This window comes from Meles meles, chromosome 11 (assembly GCF_922984935.1).
Source record: "Meles meles chromosome 11, mMelMel3.1 paternal haplotype, whole genome shotgun sequence".
Taxonomy (NCBI): domain Eukaryota; kingdom Metazoa; phylum Chordata; class Mammalia; order Carnivora; family Mustelidae; genus Meles; species Meles meles.
In genome coordinates this window covers 14,084,212-14,110,251 of record NC_060076.1, presented here as the reverse complement: position 1 = coordinate 14,110,251, position 26,040 = coordinate 14,084,212, and the positions used below count along the sequence as shown (strand labels likewise).

At 47.5% G+C, this 26,040-nt stretch overlaps 1 protein-coding gene across 5 annotated transcripts in view; it reads right to left on the bottom strand.

The window, feature by feature from the left end:
* The window catches only part of CDK5RAP2 (CDK5 regulatory subunit associated protein 2), a 168,752-nt gene that overhangs the window by 82,090 nt on the left and 60,622 nt on the right, over positions 1-26,040 (bottom strand). For 4 of the 5 annotated variants that reach the window (XM_046022623.1, XM_046022624.1, XM_046022625.1 and 1 more), the window contains 3 exons: positions 25,549-25,767; positions 10,628-10,798; positions 6,879-7,016 (listed from right to left, as the gene is read on the bottom strand). In XM_046022623.1, coding sequence (XP_045878579.1) covers positions 6,879-7,016; positions 10,628-10,798; positions 25,549-25,767 — 528 coding nt within the window. The remainder of the gene's footprint in view (positions 1-6,878; positions 7,017-10,627; positions 10,799-25,548; positions 25,768-26,040) is intronic. The other variant, XM_046022627.1, reaches the window with a different exon arrangement.

Here is a 26,040-nt window from a genome sequence, read left to right as displayed (position 1 = left end):
GCATCGTTCGTCGCTGCCCAGCACAGCCCTCAGGGAACTGCCACCCCTCAGGGCTGCTGGTCTTCGCTTTCTCGTCACTACCAACAGTGCCTTTCCACACTTGCTCTTGCTCCAAGATGAGAAGTGCGTCTACCCAAACCTGGTATTAGGGACAAGGGACTTACACTGAAGTAGAAAAGGGCAAGTGAGCTGCACTCTACAGGTATCCCGAACGGAATGATGACAAAGGGATCTGAGATGAGTTTCTGCTGCTTACCAGGCATGTGCCCTTAGATGACTAGCGAAAACCAGCGGGGGAAGTCTGAACAGAGTATCGGGATATCAACATAGACCCAACACACCTCAAACTACTTATTAATGACGGGAAAAAAGAGGACCCGTAGAGTCAAGACACCACCTTCCTAAAGTTATCAAAGTCACCGTGGCCAGCAATAAGGCAAATCGAAATCGTGTATCAGCAGACAGGACACAATGAGAGGACATCCCTGCCAAAGACATGGACCTGAACTCAACCAACGAGGCAACATCAGACAAACCCCAACGGAAGGACAATCTATGACGACTGGCTCGGACACTTCAGAAGAAGGAAGCGCATGAAAGTCAAGGAAAGACGGAGAAACTATTCCAGACTGAAGACTAAAGAATCAAGATAGAGCAACATGTGATCCTGAATTGGATCCTGGGGCTACAAGGGGCTTGGTGGGACAAGCAGTGGAACAACAGCGAGTCTGAAGACCAGAAGTCGTGGAGAGTCTGCTCATCCCCGCTCCTGACGGCTGTGCCGGGCTGAGCCGGGCTGAGCAGGACAGTGTCCCTGCTCCCAGGAAGCACACACTGAAGTATGCAGAGGTGACAGGGCTCCACGTGGGCGACATACTCTCAGATGCCTCGGGAAAAGTAAGATCCTTGATTCCTGAAACAAGCCTGTAAGTGTGAAATTATTTCCGAGTAAGAAAAGAATGTGAAAATACATAGTTAGCGTGCAAAATATCTAACACTGTCCTGCATGGACTGGACGCTCCCTGAACGCCGGGGGTGGGGGAAACCCTCCATGCCCGGGGGTCACGCACTGAGGGCAGCTCCCGTCCTTCCCGCTGACTCCTACAGTCAACACAGCACCTAGGACAGGGGCTCATAACCCCATGGAAAATGCAGGAATACTGTTCCTGCCATAAACCACAGCAGCGTCCGCATTTTCCTGTGACCCGGCCTGAAGTACTTACTCTCATCACTACTTCATAACCACGGCGGTACCACACTCACCCCACAATCTCATTGTCAAGCGCATTAACAGAGAAGCGCTGCTTCCAAAGCATCTTTCAAAATACTCTGATGACCGAATTTCAACGCAGTTGGTTTCCTTTATAACGCTGTGCATATATTTTATGCATTTAAATCCTCTTCCAGCAAAGAGATCCCTGGCTTCAGCAGACTACGGTGGGGATGCGGAGGGCAAAAAAGGTCATGAGCCCCTGACCTGCGGGGACGCAGCTATGCTTCTAGCCCCGAGTAAAACCAGGCAGAGGCACCACCTGCTAAGGGGAGGAGTTGCAAATGCTAAACCACCATTCTGGTCATAAGTTAGTTACCCAGACTGCTAGAAATGTCAGACCCTTTTGTAAATCATGCCACATGTCACTGGCACAAGGAGCTCCCATATGCTTCGTGTGCAGTGACTGTGTCATGTGGGATTCTCCCGGCTCCCACCTGCACACACCACGTGTGTCGACAGAGGGTCCCAGAGAAGAGCCCGGGCAAGAATGTAACAGGCTAACAAGACAACGTCAGGCACCATGCTCAGTGCTCCCTGGGCATTTTCTGAGTCCTCACAACAACCCAATGAGCTTAGGTGTTACACCTCCCCTCATTTCCGTGAAGAGGGGACTGTGGCATAGAGGGCCACCAGCAGGCCCAAGGCTGGGGGAGAGGCAGGGTGTGGACCCAGGCAGCCAGCACAGGAGGCCTGTGCTCTTCAGTCCACCCATCAATGCTGCACAGTGGACGCAGAACACTGGGACGCTTGACAGGGTCACACGATCATTGTCAGCCACGTAAAAGACAGCCAAAAATAACAGAGAAAATAAAAACCCACTGCTTCTTGAGAACTGACCATGAAGGGCAGTGATGGTTAAGAGTGTGTGACCTTACTAACTGTGTGACCTTGAGCGAGTTCCTCAACCTCTCTGTTTCAGTATCCAAACCTATAGAAGAAGGTAATGACTCTACGTAGCTCAGAGAGCTGTGAAGGAGATTTAATGACTTAATCTACACAAAATTCTCACAGTGATGCCTGGCACAAAGTCAATACTTGGTAAGTGTCAGCATACTTCTATTCCTATGTCCCAGGGCTTTGCTGGGTGCTTTACACATATCATCTCTAAATGAAACCAGGGAGGTGTGTTAAGCTTCCCATTTTTCAGATGAAAAGACTGATTCTCTGAGAAAAGAATATTCGTTTGCGTCCATCCAGCTAAGAAGTGGCAGTCAGATTTGTGCTCAGGTGTGTAACTTCAAAGCCAGTCAAGAAGGGCTAGGAAAAGAAGCAGTTAAATACGGACTTCTGTTGCGTGGAGTACACTCCAGACGTGGAATGCAGGTGCCCAGGGAAACAATCCTGACTCTGTGGTCCCTGTGTCTTAACTGGATGGCAGTGGGCCAGGCTGCAGAGGACACCCTGCAAGGTCAGGGCTCAGCTCCTCTCTACCCTTCTCACGGGCATCTCTTCCAAACCCGCGCTCCCAAGCCCCCAGCCTCCGCCCGCCAGCTGACCACACCTGCACTTCCCTTCTCCCTGCTCTTCCTTCTCAGTGGAATGAAGGAAGCCCTCTGTCTGCGCTCTGGGTGGGGGAAGAGGGGAGCTCCTCCCCTGTGCAGAGACCATCATTCACCCCTCTCCACTGACACACTCCCAGCACCTTACAGGGTCTGCTTAGGCCAAATTCTCACCAGGAAGCCTCCCTAAGAAAAATGCCTTCTTCCAGCCCCCAGGGCACTCTGTTCACTTTCACCCCAGAGCCAGCATACCAACCATCTGCTGATAGGCCCGAAAGCCCCGTGTGGGCAGCCATGTCCCCAGCCAGGCACAGTACCTGGCGCAGACCAAATGCTGCCTCAGATACTTGCTGACCTGATGATTAAGTAGGTAAGAGGAAAACACAGGGACCAACATGCATCTTAAGAGCAGAGATTCCTGTGGATATTTTACATAATGGAAGTCAGAGTGAGTCAACGTCTTCCTAGAAGCAAATAGCTCACCCATGTTAAATAAATGAACTCTACAGAGCCATTTGGGTCCCATTTCATCAATCACCTATTCCCCTGCGTTGAATCATGCCCCATTAGAATGAAGTCATTTGGCTCCCTCAGCAGAGCTGACAAACCGGCAGATCTCGGCGTAGAGGCAGTGGGGCCAGGCTGCCCCAAGGGGAAAGACAAGAAGCACCTGCTCAGCAGGAACAAGCCACCGCACCCCCACTCCTGCCCCTCCAAACAAGAAACAACCCAGACAGGGGCCTCTCATCCCAAAGAAGACCATGACAGTCACACACCTACCGGTGTCTGACTCTGCAGTTTATTCTCCAAGGCCCTTGGCGTGACTACCCAGCTCACCACCACTTCCCTGTGTCATCTGAAAACAGTCCCTAAAACATGGGGGCAAGACCCTGGAAGACCCCTCGCTCAGTGAGCCAGTCCCCTGGACCCACACCAAACCAGGATGATTCTGTCTTCAGATTCAGAGATTTCAACTGAGAAACCAGAAGTCCAGGACGCTGGGTGTGCGTCACATCAAACACACAGCCCTAGAGTCTAAGGCTTCTGCTGTCCATAACGTCGCCACAGTCTCACCCTGTCCAAGACACGGCTACTCAGCTCTCGCCGGGCACCTGGGAGAGCCCCCAGCGTGCTCGCCATAAGTACTCCCTTCCACTGCTGTTGCTATGACCACACAACTCAATGTTGGATCCTGCAACTTACCAGAGAGTCTTAACTAGTAACTAATGCATTCAGTTATTTCCAGTCCTATCGGGACATAAGCATGGAAGTCCCCCATCTACAGATCAGGAAGTGGGTTTCAGACAGATTAAGTGACCTGCCCAAGGTCACAGAGTTAGAAAGAAGAACGGACATTCCAACACCAAATCCAGAGCATTCCCTGCTCTGCGGGGCTTCCTCGATGATTTGAAGGAAACACACGTAAGGCGCAGACCACAATCTGAAGGGACGGCAGATATGTAAAGAGAAAGCTTAATGGCTCCTCTCTTGGTAAGCAGGGCAATTTAGCGGCCTGGTAGATGGATGGTGTCTTCTTTGGTAGGTATGTCACAGCTCAGCAACAAAGACATTTATTTTAATACTCGGGAAACTCAGCACTGATGTCCCAACCATGTCAGTGCCAGGCCATAAATCTCTGGCCGCAGCACAAGTTAAATACAGTCAGTGTGCTTTCCTCCCGTTCTTCAATTCCCTGATCACCCAGCATTAATTCTCAGGATCACACAGTGATTGAGGCAAAAGAGACTGCCCCAAGTCCACGGAGACCTCATCACAGCCTCAAGTTCTTTGTAGAAATGGGCAGAGGATAAACCCTAAATCAACACAAAGTGGCCAAGGGCACCGCAGGAGAAATCCACGTTTTCTACAGAGAAAGAAGTACAGCACACCTTTCTTGGGGAGGAGAAAATCACAGGCTGTAACAGTCAGGACTGTGTAGACGGGTACCAAGAAATTTATAATTCCAAAATGATCATTTATAATTCTTTATCCGCAATTTGCAATTAGTCTTACAGAACAGAATTAAAGCCTTTGCTAAAGTACTTGGGCATTCTGCACAGTAATTTAAACATCACCAGGATCTAAGTGTAACTGAAAATGATATGACTTTTTACATGCGGTTCTGTGAAGTGCAGACAGCGCCTAGTGCAAGAAACCAAAAAAGTGGTAGCTGATCAAACTAGTGAGATGAAACTGTAAAACACTCAGCCTGTTCAATAAATCTATAAACATCTCATTCAACATTTAGACACATTTTCTATGACTGAAACGGGATTCAAAATAGCAAAGTTTGACGAAATGCAACTCAAATCAGTGAAGATCTGTCCATCTAAAACACCTTGATGGGCTGCTACCTTGTTTCAAAACACTGAACTCTACCTTATTATAGGTTTTTTTCAAAGATCTTATTTAGTTATGAAAGTGTGTGAGCAGGGGGAGGGGCAGAACAGGAGGGAGAGGAAGAGGATCTCAAGCGGACTGAGCACTGCACGTGGGGCCCCATGTGGGCTCAGTCTCATGACCCTGAGATCATGACCTGAGCCAAAACCAAGAGTTGGATGCTTAACCAACTGAGGCACCCAGGCGCCCCCAGGTTAGTGTGCATCTTAACAGTCAATTAAACTTGGCCAAAATCGAGTAACTATATGCAAGATTGACTCACAAAATATTAGCCCTCTGAGATTTAGTTATTGGACGTGCCTGATATCCCCCAAGTGGTGACAGAGTCCAGAGAAATACCCTGGCCTCCAGACTTCTGGCCCAGCCCAGGAGTTCCACTACTCCATGCTGACACTTTCATTCAAGAGAAACGGCAAAATGCAAGTCTACAAATGGTCAGAGTTAACAAAAAGTCCCCACTTGCAGCCTCTGATGTCCCCCAGAGCAGGGCTGATGCTGAGCTGACCCACAGCCCAGTGGCTACTACCAATGACCCAACCAGCCCAGTGGCCCCAGCCCCTCCCCCATAGCCCCTCAGGGACCTCTCCAAGAGCCAGTAACTAGGGGGCTGGTCTCCGCACGAGAGCAGGGACTCCAGCCCCACTGACTGAGCCTGTTCTGACGCCCGTGCTGCACCGGTTGTTAATTATTTTGAGAATCACAAAACCACAAGTCTGATCAGAGCCATTCATCAAAGAACTAATTTGCGTAAGAGAGTTCTCTGTCTTCGGAATGTATGAACTTAATTAAAGCCAGGTTTAAAAAAACAAAACTTGGCCTACGATGAGCTCCTTTCCTTTCCCATATCTGGCTGCCGAGCTGCATTACATGCAAGCTGGGGCAGGGGCGTGGATTCAGAACAATCTGTATGCGTCTCTCGCAAACCAATCTAATTAATCATTCATTCATTCATTCAACAAACACTTACATACTAAGCCAAGGACTGGGCTAGACATTGGGATTTAGACGTGAATCCCAGTTCCTTAACCCAAAGGGCCCAACGCTGGTGTGTAGGGGCTCCAATGAGGGCAGCAGGAAGGTGGATCCTGTAACATCAACGCAAGGATGGGCACGCAAAGTGCCGTGTACCAGGGAGGAAGAGATGTCGCTGCCAAGCAGCCTCAGGGAAGGGGACAGCAGAGGGGCACTTTCAGGGATGTTCAGGAGTCACCCAGCAAACAAGAAAAGCCATTCCAGGCAGATGGAACAGCACACGCAAAGGCACGGGGAGAGGTGCAGACACAGTGTTTTCAGGAACATGCAAGAAGTCAGCTGTCGTTAGAGATGACGCAGAGCGACCTGAGGCCACACCAGGAAGGGCTTGCTGGGCCAGTTTCTGTGTGTATTCGAACAGGAAAACTTCCTTAACGTAGAAATGACATACAAAGAGATTACACAGTTGAGAGGTAAACCCTGGGACAGCAAATACGGGGCTCATCTCTAACTAAGCTGTGATTTACCAGTTTCCTGTGTGGTACAAACACCAGCGCTCAGCCCGAGGATACTCATCTATAAGGCAGACAGTCTAAGAACCCTCCTCCGACCTCTTAAGAGCTCAGTCACTGGCAGGAAGACACTGGAGGGGCTCTAGGTAACGAGGAGTTATCACACGTGTGTCAGGAAGCGCATGAACTCACCTGCACACATTCAAGTCCAGTCAAGCTTACCTCCGAGAAGATGTGGCTGCTGCCTGGTGACCGCTGCGAGCACTTTTCGGAGAAGCCCTCAGTCCTGACCCCGAGCTCCCCTCCGGTCTGTGAAGGACAAGTCTGCTGTACTGCTTCCGAACCTTTTCCACTGAATTTCTAAGGAAACAAAACAAATCACAAGGAAGTTTTCAACAAGAGAAAAAATTTTAATAGACTGTCCAAAACTTTTTAAGGGAAAATATTTTATTTTTTCTTCACATTTTTTTCCTCAAAAAAATTTCCATCATCCCCCAATACTAGGCAATTACAAAATTAATGCAAGTGCCTTTGTTATTTGCCACCAGGGGAAAAGCAGCCCACAGCCATGGCGTCGGCAGGGGTGGCGGCAGTCATTACAAAGTGCCCTTCTCCTCACCCCTCAGGTGGCTGCCCGGCGGGTATGGAGGACCAAGCCCAGGCCCTGACCCCACAGGATGGGGTTCCCATCCTGGGTCCCCCTTGGCCAGGGTGTGGCCTCTGGGTCTATTTCCTATCCTAGGAGGTTTCTGAGGTGATTAGAGAAACTGTACATTGCAACCCAACAAAACCCAGTCTTTCTCAAAATATCACACATTTGACAAAACTTAAACCATCTATTATCTACGAGGAGATCTGACTTCTAGGAAGAAAGGCTGTGACTGTTGTTTTGGGGTCTGGTCTCATATGAAAGGGTCCTTCGTAATGACACACATCACTGACCCCTTCAGAAGGTCTGGCATTCGACAACATGACAAGACTAGAGACCGTCTCTCTGGCCTTTTGGCCAAGTTCAAGCATAGAACCTATTCCTAACTATTTAAAACCTAGTAACTCCTTAATGAGGTCTCTGTTCACTTTAGGTCAGAAATTAAGGGCAAGAACCACATCTCATTTCTAAGTACCTATCAGAATTATTTCGGCATGTCAAATGTTTATGAGAGATTAGATGAGCACAAACACAAAAGAAACAGAGGCAACTTCTTATAAAAAAAAAAACCTGTTAAACTATAAACAGCAAAAACAACAAATCAAATGACCAACACGAACTTTCGAGAATTGCCATAATACAGCTGTGCTTGACTCACACTTTCCATTTTCCTTTTCTAGAAGTCCAAATATACGTGCACATTAACAACAGTCTGCACGGCTTACTTGAAAAACTGCCCCCCCCCCCCCCACACTTCTCACCTCTGGGTCCCACTCCCAGGAAAAAACAACTTCCAACTCCTCAGGCTCTTCTGCTATTTGCTTTACATTACTACTCTCACCTGTTTGACCTCTTTTTTTTTTTTTTAAAGTAGGCTCCACGCCCAGTGTGGAGCCCAGCACGAGGCTTGAACTCACCACCCTGAGATCATGCCCTGAGCCAAGATCAAGAGTCAGGCACTCAACTGACAGAGCTACCCAGGCGTCCCACTGACTTCTTAAGATTTATCTCTTGGCTCCTACCATAGGAGTTTAAGGACTTAGTTCTTATAACATCTGCCCCCACCCCCAGAAATCATCCTCATAGTTACAACACAATTTCAGTTCAATCGACAGTCCGCATTCACACTATTATGACCACACAAACACTGGGCACAACTCACCCATCTAGCCTTCCATGATTACATTTCCTTCCGGATTTGTTTCTTTGCTTTCCTTGGAATCAGTAACAACAGCTTTACTGTATTTATTCATTTAGTTCATAAAACTAAATTAGGTACTTAAGGTAGACTTATCTCTAAACTCTCTTAAGAGAATTTTAAAATGCCTCTAGATGGGGCCAGACACATCAGGTCAATGATGGGTTCCATTTCCACTTCTTGGGGAAATCCCAGCTAAGGCCCTGTCTCAAGAGCTCAAACACAAGCTCTCTGCATCCTGGGACTTCCTGTCACCACATCCCAAGAGAATCCCCTACTTGCTAGATCCCATGTCTCTCTCCTTTTGGGCTTCTTCCTCATTTGTATGGGATCACTGTCCAGGTGTTCCCTGCATGGGGTCCCCAGGAGGCAGAGGGGTTTTGGCACTGAATGTCGGGGAATGGCTTTGTTTGCCCTCACTCTTGTTGCTGGCTCAGCTGAGTATATAATGCTGGGCTGGACACTATTCTTCCTCAGCAATCGTGAAGCCCTGCTCTCCTGCCTTCTGGCCTCCAGTATTGCTGCTGAGAATTCTGATGTCATTCCAGCTCTGGGTCCTTCACATCTCACCTTGGAACCTTTCAGATCCTCTCTTTATCCTCACGTGCTATGATTTCACAAGGGCGTGGGCATCTCACCATTACTTGTGCTAGAAAGAGAGGGACCCTTTCAATGCACAGGTGCCTGTCCCTTCACTCTGCAAGCTCTCCCATTGCTTTGAGGGTTCCCTTCCCTCTGCTCTGCATGCCCCATCTCTCAGGACCTCTGGTCAATCACATACTGGAACTTCTGAATCAGGCCTTTCCCTCTCATTTCCTCACCTATCTGTTTCTCTGTTGGATTCTATTTTCTAGAAGATTCACTCAACTTTACCTTCCAGTATTTCTAACTCTCCTATTAAACTCATTATATCTGTAATCATACTTCCAATTTCCAACATCTCATTCTTCTTTTCCAAGTATCTTTTTTATTCGATCCTGATGTTAGTTCTTATCTAAAGATGTTACAGTATTGAGGTATTTTAAAGCTGTCTGGTTGCTTCTCATCCTTCTGTTTCCATGGCCTCTACATAGCCTTGTTCTGTCTGTCTGGCTTTCCTCTTACACACTTTTCCCCTGTTTGGGGAGCTCGGGCCCCCCATCTACCTTTAAAGGGAAAAGCGCTCAGAAGCTCTGAGTGTGGAAAGAACACACCGATGGCAGGCTCACTGGCAGAGGACAGGTGGGGACAGGCTTGTTCTGCTGGAAGATACCCATCTGTCTTTTCTCCCCTCAGAGGACTCTCAATGTTGACAATGCACATTTCCACTCCCATTTTCATTCAAGAGGCCCACTCCTGCCTTTAGGTGCATCTGGTGACCCACTTCCCCCATCCCCAGTTTATTACGGTCACCAGAGAGGAAACCGCATGCTCCCTCACCCATCTCCTGCTAGTGAAGAGAAAGGTCACCTAACTGCCCAGCATTCCTGCCAAATCTCCCGATTACACAGGGACCAGGTCCCTCTACTGCCTGCTGAGCCTCTCTGGGCTCTGTAGCTACACCAGCTTGCTTCTTGTTGGCTTTTCACCCCAAAGGCATGGAGCAGAGTGCTCTTAGTCCTGTGGGCTTGTATCTTTCACCCCTTCACTGTCTCTTTAACAAGGCTCCTGTAGGAAGCAGAGCTCAACACCCGTTTAAACCCACCACGGTCACCTGTCAGCTTGCACTAAATCAGAACTTTGCTACACGATCAGACAGGAAGGGTATTCCCAGACCAAATGGGGACAGTCAGAGGAAAAGCACAGAGGGGTGAGAGGGCCTGGCCTACCACGGAGCAGCAGACACTCACACCAGAAGCACTGTTGTGAAGCAAGCTGGCCACTAAGGCAGAACAGGCCAGGACCTCCATTGGGCTCTGCCGTGGAGCCGTCTCATGACCCAGAACAAGGTCCTTCCCTTCTTGCTGGTTGCTCACGCCCACAGCACATAAAGAAAGCTCTGATGTCTGACATAGAGCAGTGAAGACTATCATCATTGTTGCCAGCCTTATTTTTACACAAAGGTTTCTGCAAAAGAGTTTTTAAAGAAAGCAGCCTATGCCAAGTCAACAGATTGAAATACAAAAGAAAAAGAAGTTATGGTACCTGAAGCAACAAGTCTTTCGGATCGATGCTTCCCGTTAGACTTCTGATCATTTGTTCTAGACTGTGCAATTTCTTATTACTTTCATTCAAAAGACTCCTGTAATGATTCTCCACGGCTTTCTCTCTTTCATTCACTTCATCGCGTAGCTTGTCAACTTCATTTCTAAGGTCCTACCAGAAGAAAAAGAAAAAAACAGAACTTACTTGATAAGCACTTCAAGATGATCATCTCTCCTGCTTACCGCTTTCCGAGAGCAAGCTAATACATGCATTTAACAATGTGCACTTCCTTCTCTTTTAAAGTCTGATGAAAACCAGCTTTAAGAAGAAGCTGAAATCTGGAAAAAGCTTTACGCACAGATATTTAGCACAACATTGTTTGCAATACTGAAAAAAAAAAAGAAACTAAATACCCAATAACAGGGAATTTATTTTTTTTTAAATAAGAAATTAACTATAAAGAATATGGCATTTGGGGACACCTGGGTGGCTCAGTGGGTTAAAGCCTCTGCCTTCGGCTAGGGTCATGATCTCAGGGTCCTGGGATTGAGCCCCACATCGGGCTCTCTGCTCAGTGAGCAGCCTGCTTCCCCCCTCTCTCTGCCTTCCTCTCTGCCTACTTGTGATCTCTGTCAAATAAATAAAATCTTTTTTAAAAAAAAAGAATATGGCATTTAAAGAAGTGCACAATTATGGCACTGGCTGGCTTAGCTGGTTAAGCATCTGCCTCTAGAAACTCAGCTTCAGCTCAGGTTTCCGCTGAGATTATGATCTCAGGGTCCCAGGGTTGAGCTCCGTGTTGGGCTTGGCCCTCACTTGAGAACCAGCTCGTCCCTCTCCCTCTGCTCCTCCCCCCACCCCACACTGCACACTCTCGCTCTCAAATAAATAAGTAAAATCTTTTTTTAAAAATGCACAATTGGGGCGCCTGGATGGCTCAATGGGTTAAAGCCTCTTCCTTCGGCTCGGGTCATGATCCCAGGGTCCTGGGATCGAGCCCCACATCAGGTTCTCTGCTCAGCAGAGAGCCTGCTTCCTCCTCTCTCTCTGCCTGCCTCTCTGTCTATTTGTGACCTCCGTCTGTCAAATAAATAAACAAAATATTTTTTTAAAAATGCACAATTATGAGGAAAACAAACACTATACAATATGATGTCGATTGTCTCCTAAATGTTTATACAAAATATTGTTGAGGCTATGAGGATACACATCAAAAAGAATAACAGTATACCTAAATAGAGGGGCTGTGGGGACTTTTGATTGATTTTTTTTTAACTTTTCTGAGTTTCTAAAATCTCTAAATCAGTCTATATTACTTTCACAATCAGAAAAAAAAAGACCTTAAATAATGACATTTACAATTAACGTGGGAAATGCCTGTGTTATAATGTTAAGGGGAGAAACACAAAACCAACAGCGAACAGTGTGATTTGAGCCACCTCAGGATGTATGCTATTTGTAATACTGAAATACTATTCATAACAGCAAAAGCTGGAAACCGCCCAAATATCCACTGGAGAGGAATGAACTAAGGTACATTCTCACAACGGAGCACTCTGAAGCGATCGAGAGAAAGGAATGAGGGCTCTGTAAACACAAAGCCGGAAAGTAACCTTCAGAATATACTGCTCAGGTCGGGGGTCAGGAAGACCCCAATAGGGAAAAAAAAGTATTAACATACTGTCATGTACTTAACTATAAAATAAATTAAATGGTTGTTTATAGGGAAATAAAAAAGAGCAAGGCAGAAGGAGGGAGCAGAATTCGTTTTACAAATGAAGCACTGAAGCAAACCAAATGTTTGGATGACTATTTGAAAAATAAAATAAAAATCTCCTACAACTAGAAGCGGAGCAAACAAAAAATAAACCTAACTGTGTATCGGGTTGATTGGTTAACCAAACAGAGAGGAATTATTTCAGTAACTTAAAAGCAGAGTCATTTAGGGCACCCGGTTGGCTCAGTCGGTTAAGCATCTGTCTTTGGGTCAGGTCATGATCCCAGAGTCCTGGGATCGAGCCCCGCATCGGGCTCCCTGCTCAGTGGGGAGTCGTCTTGTCCCTCTCCCTTGATTCTCTCCCTCTGTGCTCTCACTCAAGGAAATAAACAAAGTCTTTAAAAAAAAAAAAGAATAATTTTTATACCCCTAGTGGGCTATTTCTCTAAGGACAGAAGGGACTACTGCAGAAAATCTTACACTATTTTAGTAATCATATTGGAAGAAATAATATTTGTGTTATTATTCTGAACTGTGTGTGTGTATATATATTTATTAAATAAGTAATTATTAACGTGATGACCAAGATTACAAACCTAAGAGAATACCAAAACAAATATAAAGTTAAAACACGTCACTGTAAATATGAATTGGAAATATCAATAAGAACTTTTATTTTCTGTTATTTCCTCTCTCACCAAGAAAGTCTAAAGTCAGCATCCTCCCCAGTATCTAGACTATAGTCTCTAAATACCATTTCCCACCAAAAAGAACCCGAATTATCAAAACACAGTCCCTAGAACAACATAATCAGCATCACCTGGGAATGGCAAATACAATAGATAACCAGAACAGCGCTCAGTAAGTATCTGTTGGACGGATGGAGAGGTAGATGGGATTGCTCCCATTTTATGAAGGAGGATACAGGCTCAGATAAAGTAACTTACCCACCATCACAGTTACTAAGGGGCAGCACCTGCCTGATTCCAACTCTGATTGCAAGCCTCTCGGCTCACTTCTGCACCACGACCAGGGTTTAGATTTCTTTCAAAATGATCCATGTCCTCCTATAATCATCTGACACGTGCTTTTAGAAACCTCCCTATGAAAACTGGGTAACAGGGACCACAAAATCTTGCATGAAGCCATTTAGGTACATCTTTAAAGTCACAGTAAATCTGCCTGCCATCCTGGAAAGATCATCCTAAGAAGATCAAGTCTACTTTTTTTTTTTTTCTTTCTTTCTTTCTTTTTTTTTTTTTTAAGAGAGGGGTAGGGGCAGAGAGAGAATCTTAGCAGGCTCCACACTCAGTGTAGAGCCCGACTCAGGGCTCCACTTCACAACTTTGAGAACATGACCTTAACTGAAATCAAGAGTCAGACACTTAACCAACTGGGCCAACCAGGAGCCCTGGTCATGTGTACTTTTTTTTTTTTTTAAGATTTTATTTATTTATTCGACAGACAGAGATCACAAGTAGGCAGAGAAGCAGGCAGAGGTGGGGGGGGGAAGCAGGCTCCCTGCGGAGCCAAGAGCCCGATGCGGGGCTCGATCCCAGGACCCTGGGAATCATGACCTGAGCCGAAGGCAGAGGCTTTAATCCACTGAGCCACCCAGGTGCCCCTCATGTGTACTTTTTAAGCTTAAAATATTTCTGCATTATGCTAAGTAAAAAACATGCACCATTCACGTGCACAGTAATTACTGGTCCACTTACATCACTTCCACAATTCAGGACTCTCCTCTGCACAAACACCTATAGGACCCATTATTCTGAGGTCTGGTTCAAGTTCTACTGTATACGTGTGTGTACAACAGTAATTTACTCCATTCTCCCACATCATTTGCTCATACAATTTTAGTTGAGGTACGTAAATTAAGAATTTGCATGTTTTAAGCGATAAAGGTGACTATTGTGTTACATTTCTCCCACGTGTCTCCCAAACTAACACACTTGACCTGTTCCAAAGTCCCACAGAGCACATGTAGCTGGGTCATTCCTCAAGATTAGGGGTTCTTAATCTGAGTTCCACTGAATGGGTCCCTGGGAGCCTATGCAAATCTGTGCGTGTGTACATTTTTGGTGGCAGCGGGCCCTCAGCACAAGTAAGGGTCTCAAAGAAAGTCAGGTCACCGAAGATGACAAAGTACTCATTCCTGACAGAAACTACTATTTACCAAGCACAAGCTGAGCCACAGACGTGTCAAGGCACTTTTACAGAAAGCACCTCTAACCCTAATGATGGCACACACGGTAAATATTAGGAGCCCTGTATTTGCAGAAAGGAAACCAAGGCTCACAGCGGCTGAGAGATGTTTACAAAGCTTTACACGTAAGTTCTAGTACTGAAATCCAAGCCCAAGTCACTTAGACCCCAAATTCTGCATTCTCTCCACCCAAGTGCACCATTGTCAAGACAAACCAGTCCGTGACATGGGCTGCCATTGGTCACTAATTCCAGTGCCCTGAGCAAAGGTTCCAGTAACTCAAGGACTCAGGACTGATGGAATATCCAGCCTGAGACGGAGGCCCTCCTGCGATAATGAATGGGGCAGGACCAAGGATCTCGGACCTCACGTGAAGGGCAGTCAGAGAAGGCCTGAGGTAAGAGGACCACGGCAGGGAGGGGGAGCTGTGTGCTGAGGCGGCCTTGAGGAGGAGCGGCTGCCATGGCAACACAAAGGCAGCGCAGGGCTCCCAGCTCGGCCCCAGTGCGCTTATAACCAGTGTTTAGGGGAGGCATGGAGACGGCATGTCTCGCCTAAGCAAAACAATCAGAACTGAAAATTGATAATCTTGGGTGGTTCCCGCAGACCTCTTTCAATATTCCTAGGCTGTGAAGACAGGCAGAACTAGCTCTGAATCCGGGCTCTACTGCTGACTAGCTGTGTGACCACAGATAGCCTAAATCCTTACGAGTGCTTCCTTTCCAGCAAATGGGGTTAATAATACCGGTTCCTAAGGTCCTGGGAGGGTTAAATGAGAGAATGCGGGATGGGTGCCAGGCACAAAAGCAGGTGTGTAGGAAATGACCTTCTGTCATCCCCCGCCCCTGCAGCCCACGCCTCCCCACACACATAGCCTCCAGGCTGCCTCTACTCCAGGCTTCTTCCTTGGCCACAGCATCAGCACATCACCAACCAGCCAGCCACCGGAAGCACTCCTCCCCTCCCTCTCACACACTCCTGCCCATCTCACGGGTAACTCGGGCCTGCAGGCAGGGCCAAGCCTCCACACAGAGCTCACAAGAGATGAAGGGAAGTATTTGGTGCTTCTCTGTGCACACGAGTGCCCAAATCCTGCCCTGCCAACGACCCCTCTCCCCCACCCTACCCCCAGAGTTCTCAAAGGAGTGGAATCCATCAGTATGGTAGGAACCAATCTCAGACCGGGAATCAAAGTACAAGTCGGTGAAAACTGCATACCCAAAGCAGGGCTTTTCCATAAAACTGAGGGTTGTTTTGGGTTTGCTTTTTGAAGAAGGAGGGTATATGCATCTTGAGGAAGCCATCTGCCCAACAAGGGCCAGGTGTGCTTAAGGTCTGGGGCAAGAAAGCCAGAGAATCTGGAACTTGGGTTCTTATCTTCAGTTACAGTAACCACGTGTTGGCAAGGCTAGCCCAGGGAGCATCCCGGACTCTGATCACCCGGACAGTCACTCTTCCTCCCCTAAGGAGGTATTAAAGAAGAAGACAGGCAGAATTGGAAGTACTGGGGAGAAAAGTGAACCCTGTGCCCACTCAACCCCTCCCTCCCTCCATCCCACTGCCCCGCCTTCTTCAGACATTAGCTCGCAGCTGATCATTAGCAACAGCCCCCTAACTGGTCTCCCTATGTCTGTCTTCACCCACCAAATCACACATATACGCCCCTGACATTTACATCTCTACCCAGGACCCTGCAGGGACCCCATGCTAACTGTAGAAGGAGACACCCTACTTAATAAATCTTCTTTCCAGGCTCTCCACCCACTGTGGGCTCCAGCCTAAAGCCCACCTCACCCGACCACCCAGTATTCTCCATCCTGGAAAAAAAAGAAAGTACAATTCTGCCCGATGCTGCTTGGAGAGAGCATGCTTACCTTGCAAGGCCCAATCCAAGTACCACCTCCTCCACAAAGCCCCCCCTGACTAATCTGGCCCTCAGCAATCATCATCCCAAAACAGCACCTTTTTCTGCAAAGCTGTAGAGCATTTAGGAAAGGGCCAGCCCTTTACATCCGTGCCCTCCCCCAGCGCTCACAACAACCCTGCAAAGCAGACACTCTCATTCCACCCGTTTTACCAATCAAAAAACGGAGGTTCAAAATACTAAAGCAACTTAACCAAACCAAAAGGTGCTGGAATCAGGACTTGAAGTCCAGTCTATTCATGTTCTTTTCACTAAACCAGTGGTTTTTCAAACCGAGCTCAAGAAGCCCAAGGCTGGCTGGCTATCGGTATCATCTAACTACATGTTCCTGGGCCTTCCTCCAAAACCTGACTCAGTTGGCTTGGGGGAAAGAATGGTAATGTGTATTTAATTGTAAGGCAAGGAGCCACCATCCTAAGGAAACTGCCAAGCCCCTTGGGTGCATCTGTTTGACTTGCTTCTGAACAAAGGGACAGGTAAGAGTTTGAAAACCCCTCTCTGGTACCAGACCCCACACTGCTTTCAGGCGAGCGCTGCCACAGTAGGATCTGTGTGTGGTGACATCAACTGAGTGTCTTCGCTTTCTACCTCATGGGCAATTTTCCTTTAAGATTCACAGGTGCACTCTGGACCAACACGGAGCCAAGTGTTGCCTTTGCATACCAGGGCATTCTCAGGGGAGGATGACAGAAAAAAAAAAATGGATTATTTTAAAAATAAAATATCCCTATAATCTTAGAATCACATTAGAAATGAAAAGCCAGGCCCTCTTACTTCCTTCTGCAGTCAGCTAGTTTGTTTTATCTCTGGCCAGATGGAGAACGAGAAGGTTCTCATCCATCAAATTTCCACCTTCTCAGGTTTCGTGGTGAGAAAGCTTGTCAAAATGCTCAGTGTTCCTTTTAAATACACAAAGGAAACTTCTCCAAAATCTTAATGAGGACAGGAACCCAGTGATGTAAGAATTTCCAGAATTAGTATGAGATAGTGGTGTTCGGGCCGCGTTCTGTGGAGCCTGGCTGTCCCTGGGGGCTGCGGCGGAGGCGGGACACCGTGGGGACGAGGCGCCAGGCCTTCCCCTCCCATCTCCCTGAGCAGCTCTGCTTTCAGGTTTCCTCTTCAGGAGAGTCATATTTGAACAAAGAATCCCTATGCTCAAACAAACAAACAGAAACCACTGGGATGAGACCGCGCTCGCACAGACAGAGCTCTAACAAGCACGTGTGCTACTGCGTGCTGCTGGCGTGAGGACGGTGAGGACGGTGAGAACGGACCGCACAAGTTCCGGGCGGGGAGGTCAGGGTGGCTTTCAGCAGAAAGGAGCGGAGGCTCACATTGGGCAGGGCTCAAGGCCCAGCTGGGTCACTTAGCCACCAGACACCACACCGCTCTAAATCCCCACCTGACGATACGACAGACCATGCCTGCCCTCTCCACCAGCCCACCCGCTGTGCCCCCTTGTGCCAGGCTCATTCGTGCCCCCCAAGCCTCCCCAGGGGCCCTCCTTAGACCAGGAATGCAGTTTTATGCCCCCCCAACCTGCCCCCCAGCAAACAGCTACTGATCCTTCAAGCTTCAGCTCTAATCCACCTCCTCTGTGAAGCCTTTCTCCCCACCCCCTCCCACTATTAGCAAGTTCCAGGCTCTGTGCTGCCAGTGTTTGGCCCATCCCCATACCTGCATTTATCATGCTATATTTTAATTAGCTTTTTGTCTGTGTTCCTAGTCTCTCTCTCTGCCAGATTCCTTCAGAGACTGTGCCTGATTTGATTCAGTCCTGTACTCCCAGTGCCCAGGACAGAGTGGCACAGAAATTATAAAGAACTAGAGATAAGGGAAAGCCTCCAGAAAGACGACAGCAATTCCACGTGAAGACTGATGGCAACAGCCTTTTAAAGCAGCTTCCACGGCTGCCCCATGTACAAGCCACTGAGATACTACAGAATCTGTCACTCGAAACGGGTTCTGCCGCCCTTCCTAGAGGGATCAATCAGCTGGAAAGGAACAGACTAGCACTTTCTTCAGAGGAGAGGTGAGTGTGTGGATCAAGGAAGAAATTTACAGCTTTGTTGACTTGGCTGGTAACTAGGCAGACCATATTTATTAGTCAACAGTGTCCATTAGATCCTAGCAGGCAGTGGTTTGTCATTCAAAGTCCTGAGCCAGCATCTGCCAGGCAATTAAAAGCAGGAGAGGAGGGAAGGAGTCCGATCCACTGAGCACGCAGGAACCAGAGGACGCACTTTCTCGTGCATTAAGTTTTATTATTCATTCATTCCTCCTAAAGAAGGTATAATCAACCCCATTGTAGGGGAGAAAACCTGAGTTTAGAGGGGTTAAGCCACTGACCTAAAGGCTTAGAGCTGAATGCCTGTGAAAGCCGAGATTCGAACCCCAATCCGGCCCTGTTGCCCACTGCTCCAAAGACACCAGTTCAAACTGTCAATTTCTCCTTCCCAGGGCAGTGGCATCATCACCATCACCAAAACAGCACCCATCCACTGATCAGCTAAGATGTGGCAGGCATTATGTTCGTAATTGCTATCCCCATCTCAGATCATCCCCACAACTAAGCTCTGATTTTTTTTTCGTTTTTTTTTTTTAAGAGTTTATTTATTTGTCAGAGAGAGAGAGAGAGAGAGAGAGCACAGACAGAGTGGCAGGCAGAGGCAGAGGGAGAAGCAGGCTCCCCACCGAGCAAGGAGCCTGATGTGGGATTCGATCCCAGGACACTGGGATCATGACCCGAGCCAAAGGCAGCCCCTTAACCGAGCCACCCAGGCGTCCCTAAGCTCTGATTTTCTAAAGAGAAACAGGCACCATCATTTGAAGAGGCAAAGTTACTGGCTCACAGTCCAACAGTCAACCAGTGACAGACCAGGACTCAAGGCCAGTTTGACCCGAGTCTCTGCACTCAGCCTCTCTTAAGAGTGACTGGGAATGCAGAGGCAGAACTTCCGCCAGCACAGATCCACAAGGACTCCCATTCAGACTCTTCATACCTGATTAAACCAAAAGCAAGGCAAGGGGAGCTCTGACCCTTAGTAAGAATCACACGACCTCAGGTCTGTGGTCCTAGGCCTGCCCAACCAGCCTACAGACACTGACTCCAAACGCCGTGTTTTGACTATGGATCACCAGAGATGCTCTGAACGCTGTCATAATCTCGTCTGGAGCTATCCATCAACAAACACATGTGAAACCAGAGGGGTTCAGGATGAACTACCCTGAAATTAAACCAGCTCCTGTCAAAGCACATGGGATTAGCCAGCTGGGTGACGGGTACAACTTTAATTAGATTTTTGGGTTTTAGCCAGCAAATGCATCCCCACAGAGCTAAGTGCCCAGGTACTGAAGCACACACTTGTCAGAGTAGTGGACGACAGGTCTTGAAACAGATGAGAGCATTATGAGACAGTCTGGGGAATACAGCTAAACCCACGTCTCATATACGCTGCTTCTACAAAGCAGAAGGAAAAGACTAGCACTTGCTCCTCTCCCCACCCACCCCGAGTAGCACACTGAATGCCTGAACCAGAAAGAGCAAATCTAAAATAAAGGTTTACCTCTATCACTTTCCACCAAATGCGCACTCACACCCACACACACACATGCACACGCACATATACATACATACTAAAAAGGAGAGCCTTAAGTCACTGGAGCCGAACAATGCATTAAAGTCAAGGTGTGAGGGCAGGGATGTGACAGTCCGAGCAGCATTCCTGGTAAAAACCACACAAACCGTGACACGTTCAACATCACTGTTAGGACACCGACTTGGGAATACCAGGTTTGTTGCTCGTTTGTTGCAAGAGCCTCCTGAATGTCCTTGTGAGGATGTGGGTCCCTCTGGTGCCAAGGGGGTATAATACAAGAAAGGGGATCTATCCAAGAGACCCTCACGTTTGGACCTTACCGGCTGTAGAAAGATCTCCCAGGTAAAAACCAAAGCTTGTATTCACCAGGGCCTACCAACAATGCCCGTACCACTGCAAGTACGCCACGAATGTCCCCTGGATAAACAAATGAACGACTGCAAAGGATACCACGTGCTGAGTCAGCTGGCACTAGGTCGCTGCAATTATAGGCAATGGGAACGAGCAGGCTGCTCATGGCCCAACCCCACAGCACCCAGGCACCATCAGACACAGTGGACTCCCACGCCCCAGCCACAAGATGCCCGTTCACATAGGAGCTGTCTCCCTCCGGAGAGATTAGCAGCCCACACAATAACCCGGCAAGAAGGCTCTCCGGCGTGAGCGAAGGATGGTTTGATAGCACCCAGAAGATGACGGTTGGCTGACCATCAGAAAGAATCCAGGGAATGCTAAAACAACAACCGGCATGCTTGCCAGCGGCCCCCCCCCCCCGCAGGGCTCGTGCATAAACAGGGCTGCAACATTGCCGAGTTGGTAGCTCTTGTCCAGGAAACAAGAATAACAGGAAATGGCCAGACACTGTCCCTGGACTGGAAACCATACTCCTTACAAGCTCACGGACCTGGATGGCACAGACGGGGCCACAACACTGCTCTCACTGCAGGTAGTGCAGGCAAAGGCTCTGTCCTGCTCCCAGAACCTTCCAGCAGCCCTCCAGAGGGGCACTGCCCTTGGGCCAGAGGGCCAGCCAAAGCTGTCCTTTTAGTTTAACCTGCTCATCTTCAGACACTGGAGACCCTGTGACCGAATTTCCCTTTTTACTTTCGCTGCCAGGAGCCACCAGCTGAATTTAAGTCCCCGTCTTTGGTAGGGGGTTGGGTACCACAGCATGCATTTCTCCTTACTCACTCTGCTTCCATTTCCCTAGTCACCCTTTTTTTTCTTGACCTGAATGCCTTCACCTTTATTCTTAATCTCATTTTTATGACTTCCCATAAACCTCTGAAAATGTTTTTGTAACATCAAAAGGAATAAATTATAATCTTTAAAGTTCCAAGTAATACTTCAGAATACCTCATTGGGCATTTTGTTTTTGTTTCCCCAAAAACACCGTATGTTCTCATACCTCTGTGCCTTCGCCCTCCGTACAAAACCCTCTGCTCCCTTGCCTATCGATTAACCTTTATTTAACTCAAGCTTCAGGACCAGTTCACAAGTTCCTTTCCCCAAGAGCCTTCTCTGACTCCGCAAGCCACTCCCTAGCTCCGTGTTTCCAGGGTGTTCCATTCACATTGCTATCATGGAACTGTCCCCATGCCCAGCAGAGGGCCTGGATGGTGCTCAGTGTTGCTGAATGCACGCATGGATTCCTTTCCTTTGCCAGGGCAGAAACAGAGGCACTCGGGGAGCCTGGGTGGCTCAGCTGGCTAAGCACCCGACTCCTGATTTTGGCTCAGGTCATCATCTCAGGGTCCTAAAATCAAGCCCTATCTTGGGTTCCACCTCTGCATTTATCCCGACCCCATAAGGCAAGCCACCACCCACAATGATCCTCAGTCGCTGAACAAGCCAGCACCCCAACGTCCAGGGTGAAACAGTCCTATGAGACAGACACAGCCATAGTTTTAGACCGTAACCAGAATGTAAGCAGAAATTCCACCGTGATGCAGAGCAGACACAAAAGGAAAGAAGCCATGGCCAAATCGTCTTAACATTAACACAGATGACCTGAGGTTCCAAAGGAGTCATGAGGAGATGCAGGTAAGCATTCAGAGTGGATAGTGGCAGCTTTGGTCTGGGTAACTGCTCATCCCTCCCAAACATGCACTTCTAGAGGGGGCTGTCAATGATGGAAGTCACACGCGTGCGCCTGAGCACAAGCACACACTTCTGACAAAGAAGAATGGGTACGTGACCCACATCGGGCCTCTGGCCGTCCTGACAGGGACCCAGTGGGGGCAATGGAGTGTCAAAGTCCTCCTTCCTCTTACGTAATAAACCGGAAATATGTGATCCCAGCAGGACACCAGCAGTGGTCCAACCGCCCGGAACTGGAGTAAGGAGATGCGAGACAAAGAAGCCAGTTCCCAGGGGCACCTGGGTGGCTCAGTGGGTTAAAGCCTCTGCCTTCAGCTCGGGTCATGATCCCGGGGTCCTGGGTTCGAGCCCCGCGTCGGGCTCTCTGCTCGGTGGGGAGCCTGCTTCCTCCTCTCTGTCTGCCTCTCTGCCTGCTTGTGATCTCTGTCTGTCAAATAAATAAATAAAATCTTAAAAAAAAAAGAAGCCAGTTCCCAGAGACCGAGCATCAGTCCCAGCAGTGTTCCAGTCTCTGTCCCTTCAGCGCTGTAGTCACACAAGACAAGAAATTTCTCTTTTTACCTAAGTTTTTTCTTCCGGTTTCTGTCACTGGCAGAAAAAAACAAAAGCAAAAACCCTCCATCCCCAGTATACTTGACCCTAAGCCCTTCCTCACCATCCCATTCCCCTTACTTTCTTCACCAAACAGCACTTCCCTCCTTACAAAGATGTGTACGCATTACAGAGGAATACAGTCAGCTGTCAACAGCAGCCCAACATTATTCCAGAAGCACCAAGGTTTACATGAATAAGTGAATTATGGAACCACCATACAATGTCTGACACCAGAAGGATAGGGAAATGAACTACAGCCTCTCCACTTGATGTAATATTATGGAGCCATTTCAAATGTTTACCAAGAGTAAGTTAAAATGTAAAAAATTCACGTATTTTCTATAGATATAGATATACATATATAGATACATGTGTGTCCGCAATCCAAATTCTACTGAATGAACCTTTTTCTAATGACAGTGTGGTAAAGAGGACAAGCTATTTTAAGTTAAGAGGAACTTATCCAGCAGTAAGGGTGTGAGACCAGACTATGAACCCTGCACCTCCATCAGAGGGCCATCTGGCCAGCCTGGTCTTGACCTCCTCCAGTCAGCACCCCACCCAAACCTTATTCCTCTCGCTCGACTCCAGCGCCACCGCCTCCTAGAACGCTTCCCGAGTCCTGCATCCCACCAGGATCTATTGCACTGACTCCCAGATTTTAAGCTGCATTGCATTTTGTCACGTATAACATCTCCATTGTCCTTAGAAAAGAGAAAATTTTCAGAGGTCACGTCTTATACTTCCATCGATATCTAAACCAGGGACACTTGGGTGTGCAAAAACATAGGGGAAACATATTTTAATAACATGTAGTAAACCGCTACACTCCAAGATCTCTGGTGGCAGCATAAATTGGGCCAGCCCATTGGGCAAATAATTTGGCAACATGATTAACTAGTATAAAATATTTGTGCCATCTGACCTAGTAAACTCACTCAAATCCTAGGAACTTCAAGGGAAAATGCCTTTAGGCCCAAAGATGTTATTGTGGCATCATTGAAACAACCAAGGTGTCCAAGAGAGCAGGAAATCAAGGAAAGCATGTGAAATGTATTCAACAAAGAGCGTGCCCCATTCAACACGACCATTCTGGAGGGTGCACAACATGGAAAGGGGCCCATGATAAAGTAAGGGGTCAAAGAACACAGCAGAGTAGTCAGCCTCTCACTAGATTAGGGGCCGAGTTGCACCAGGTCTGAAGGGTGACACCAGAAACCAGGAAGAGTTACTGTGTTATTAGGGTGGTGGGTGATGTTTTATTTTTAATGGTATATTTATATTTAATGATAGGTGATATTTTATTTTTTCTAAATTTCCAGTACCATTTCCTTAATGTTCATTAATATTTTTGTTAAGATACACAAACACCTGTATTTCGATTCTCGTGCCAGTGTTAGCATTAGGATTTCAAGTAGGGGATCCTGACCTCCCTGCCCAGAGCAGGCTCTGGAGAACTAAACTGTAGTCCCCAGAGGTTCCCTTTGAGAACTCTTCTCTAAGGACTCTGACCGCCCGAGGTCCTCTGCCAGCCCAGGGTGCCTGTGCAAGTTACTCATAGCGAGTCAACAATCACTCAGACTCAGTCCCTCCCCACCTCCCTGCGCCAAGGCTGTGCATCTGAGCGTGACTCTTAGGATGCTAAATATTTAAGGTTAAATACAATAGAAATTTTCTTTCTTTTTCTTTAAGATTTACTTATTTATTTGAGAGAGAGTACAAGCAGGGGGAAGGCCAGAGGGAGAAGGAGAGAAAACCCTCAAGCAGACCCCCTGCTGAGCACAGAGTCTGAAGCAGGACTTGATCCCAGGACCCTGAGATCATGACCTGAGCCAAAATACATGTGTGTCCCCAATCCAAATTCTACTGAATGAACCTTTTTCTAATGACAGTGGGGTAAAGAGGACAAGCTATTTTAAGTTACTCCAAGAGTTAACTCCAAGAGTTAGACACTTGGAGCACTTGAGTGGCTTTGTCGGTTAAGGAAATGGCTCTCGATTTCGGCTCTCTCCCTCTCCCCCTTACCCGACTCACTCTAAATAAATAAACAAATAAATAAAATCTTATAAAAATTAAAAATGAAAAACTAAAGAGTTGGACATTTAATTGACTGAGCCACTGAGGTGCCCTATAACATAAATTTTTAAAGATAAAACTATTTTTTGCCTACCAGATCCAGAGAGAAATTTTTAAATGCTAACATCCAACGCCGAATGAACAGTCTTTTAAACAGGACAAACCTGGTATAATCCTTCTGGGAAACAATTTGAGTACATCTATATAATAATGTTAAAAATATTCATACTCTTTGACCCAATAATTATGCCTTTATCAGGAAATAATCAATGTTAAAAATATTTAGATGCAAGGACATTTGCTCTTGCATTTGTTATAAGGCAAAAAAAAAAGTGTGACAACCTAAATGTTCTACCATAAGGGACTAAATAAACCGTAGCACATCCAAGTGATGAAATACTAACGCTTGCACCAAAAAGCAAACATAAGTTTCTGAAGAACACTCAGCACATGGCAACCCACCAAAAGGAGAATATGGAATTAATAAAGCATTTGCAAAACCGCATTTCCAGGTTGATACCAATAATGTATGTGTGTGGGCGTGTGCACGTGCATGTGACACAGAGAGAATTTCATGATGAGATGATGTGAAATATTTTCTCCTTTACACTTTTCAGATTTTTCTAAGTCTTCTGCAGAGATCTCCCTAAAACCAGAAACAGCTATCAAGAGCCGCAGCCCAACCACGCCACGGCTGCTCACGTGAATGGTGTGGTCGCCTCTGGTCCTCTCACGACGGGCTTCCTCCAAGTCCTTCTCCAGCCTCTCCCTCTCCAGCTGCAGAGTGGTCAGCTCCTGGGTGACCTTCTTAATGTTCCTTCGCAGTCTGTGGTTCTCCGCACTCTGGCTGAGGTTTTCGGAGTCCAGCTGTGCTAGAAGGGCTGCCTTCTCTAACATAGCAGCCTTGTAATTTTCAGACCCCTACGAGAGGAGGGAGACAGGGGAGATGAGCTGATTTCTGTACCACACTAAACACACCAAGAAATCTCTGCTCCTTTTTCACCTTGGGGTCGGCGGAAGGGAGTTAAGAAACGAAAAGAAAGGGGCACCTGGGTAGCTTAGTGGGTTAAGCCTCTGCCTTTGGCTCAGGTCATGGTCTCAGGGTCCTGGGATCAAGTCCCACATCGGGCTCTCTGCTCAGCAGGAAGCCTGCTTTCCCCTCTTTCTCTGACTGCCTCTATGCCTACTTGTGAT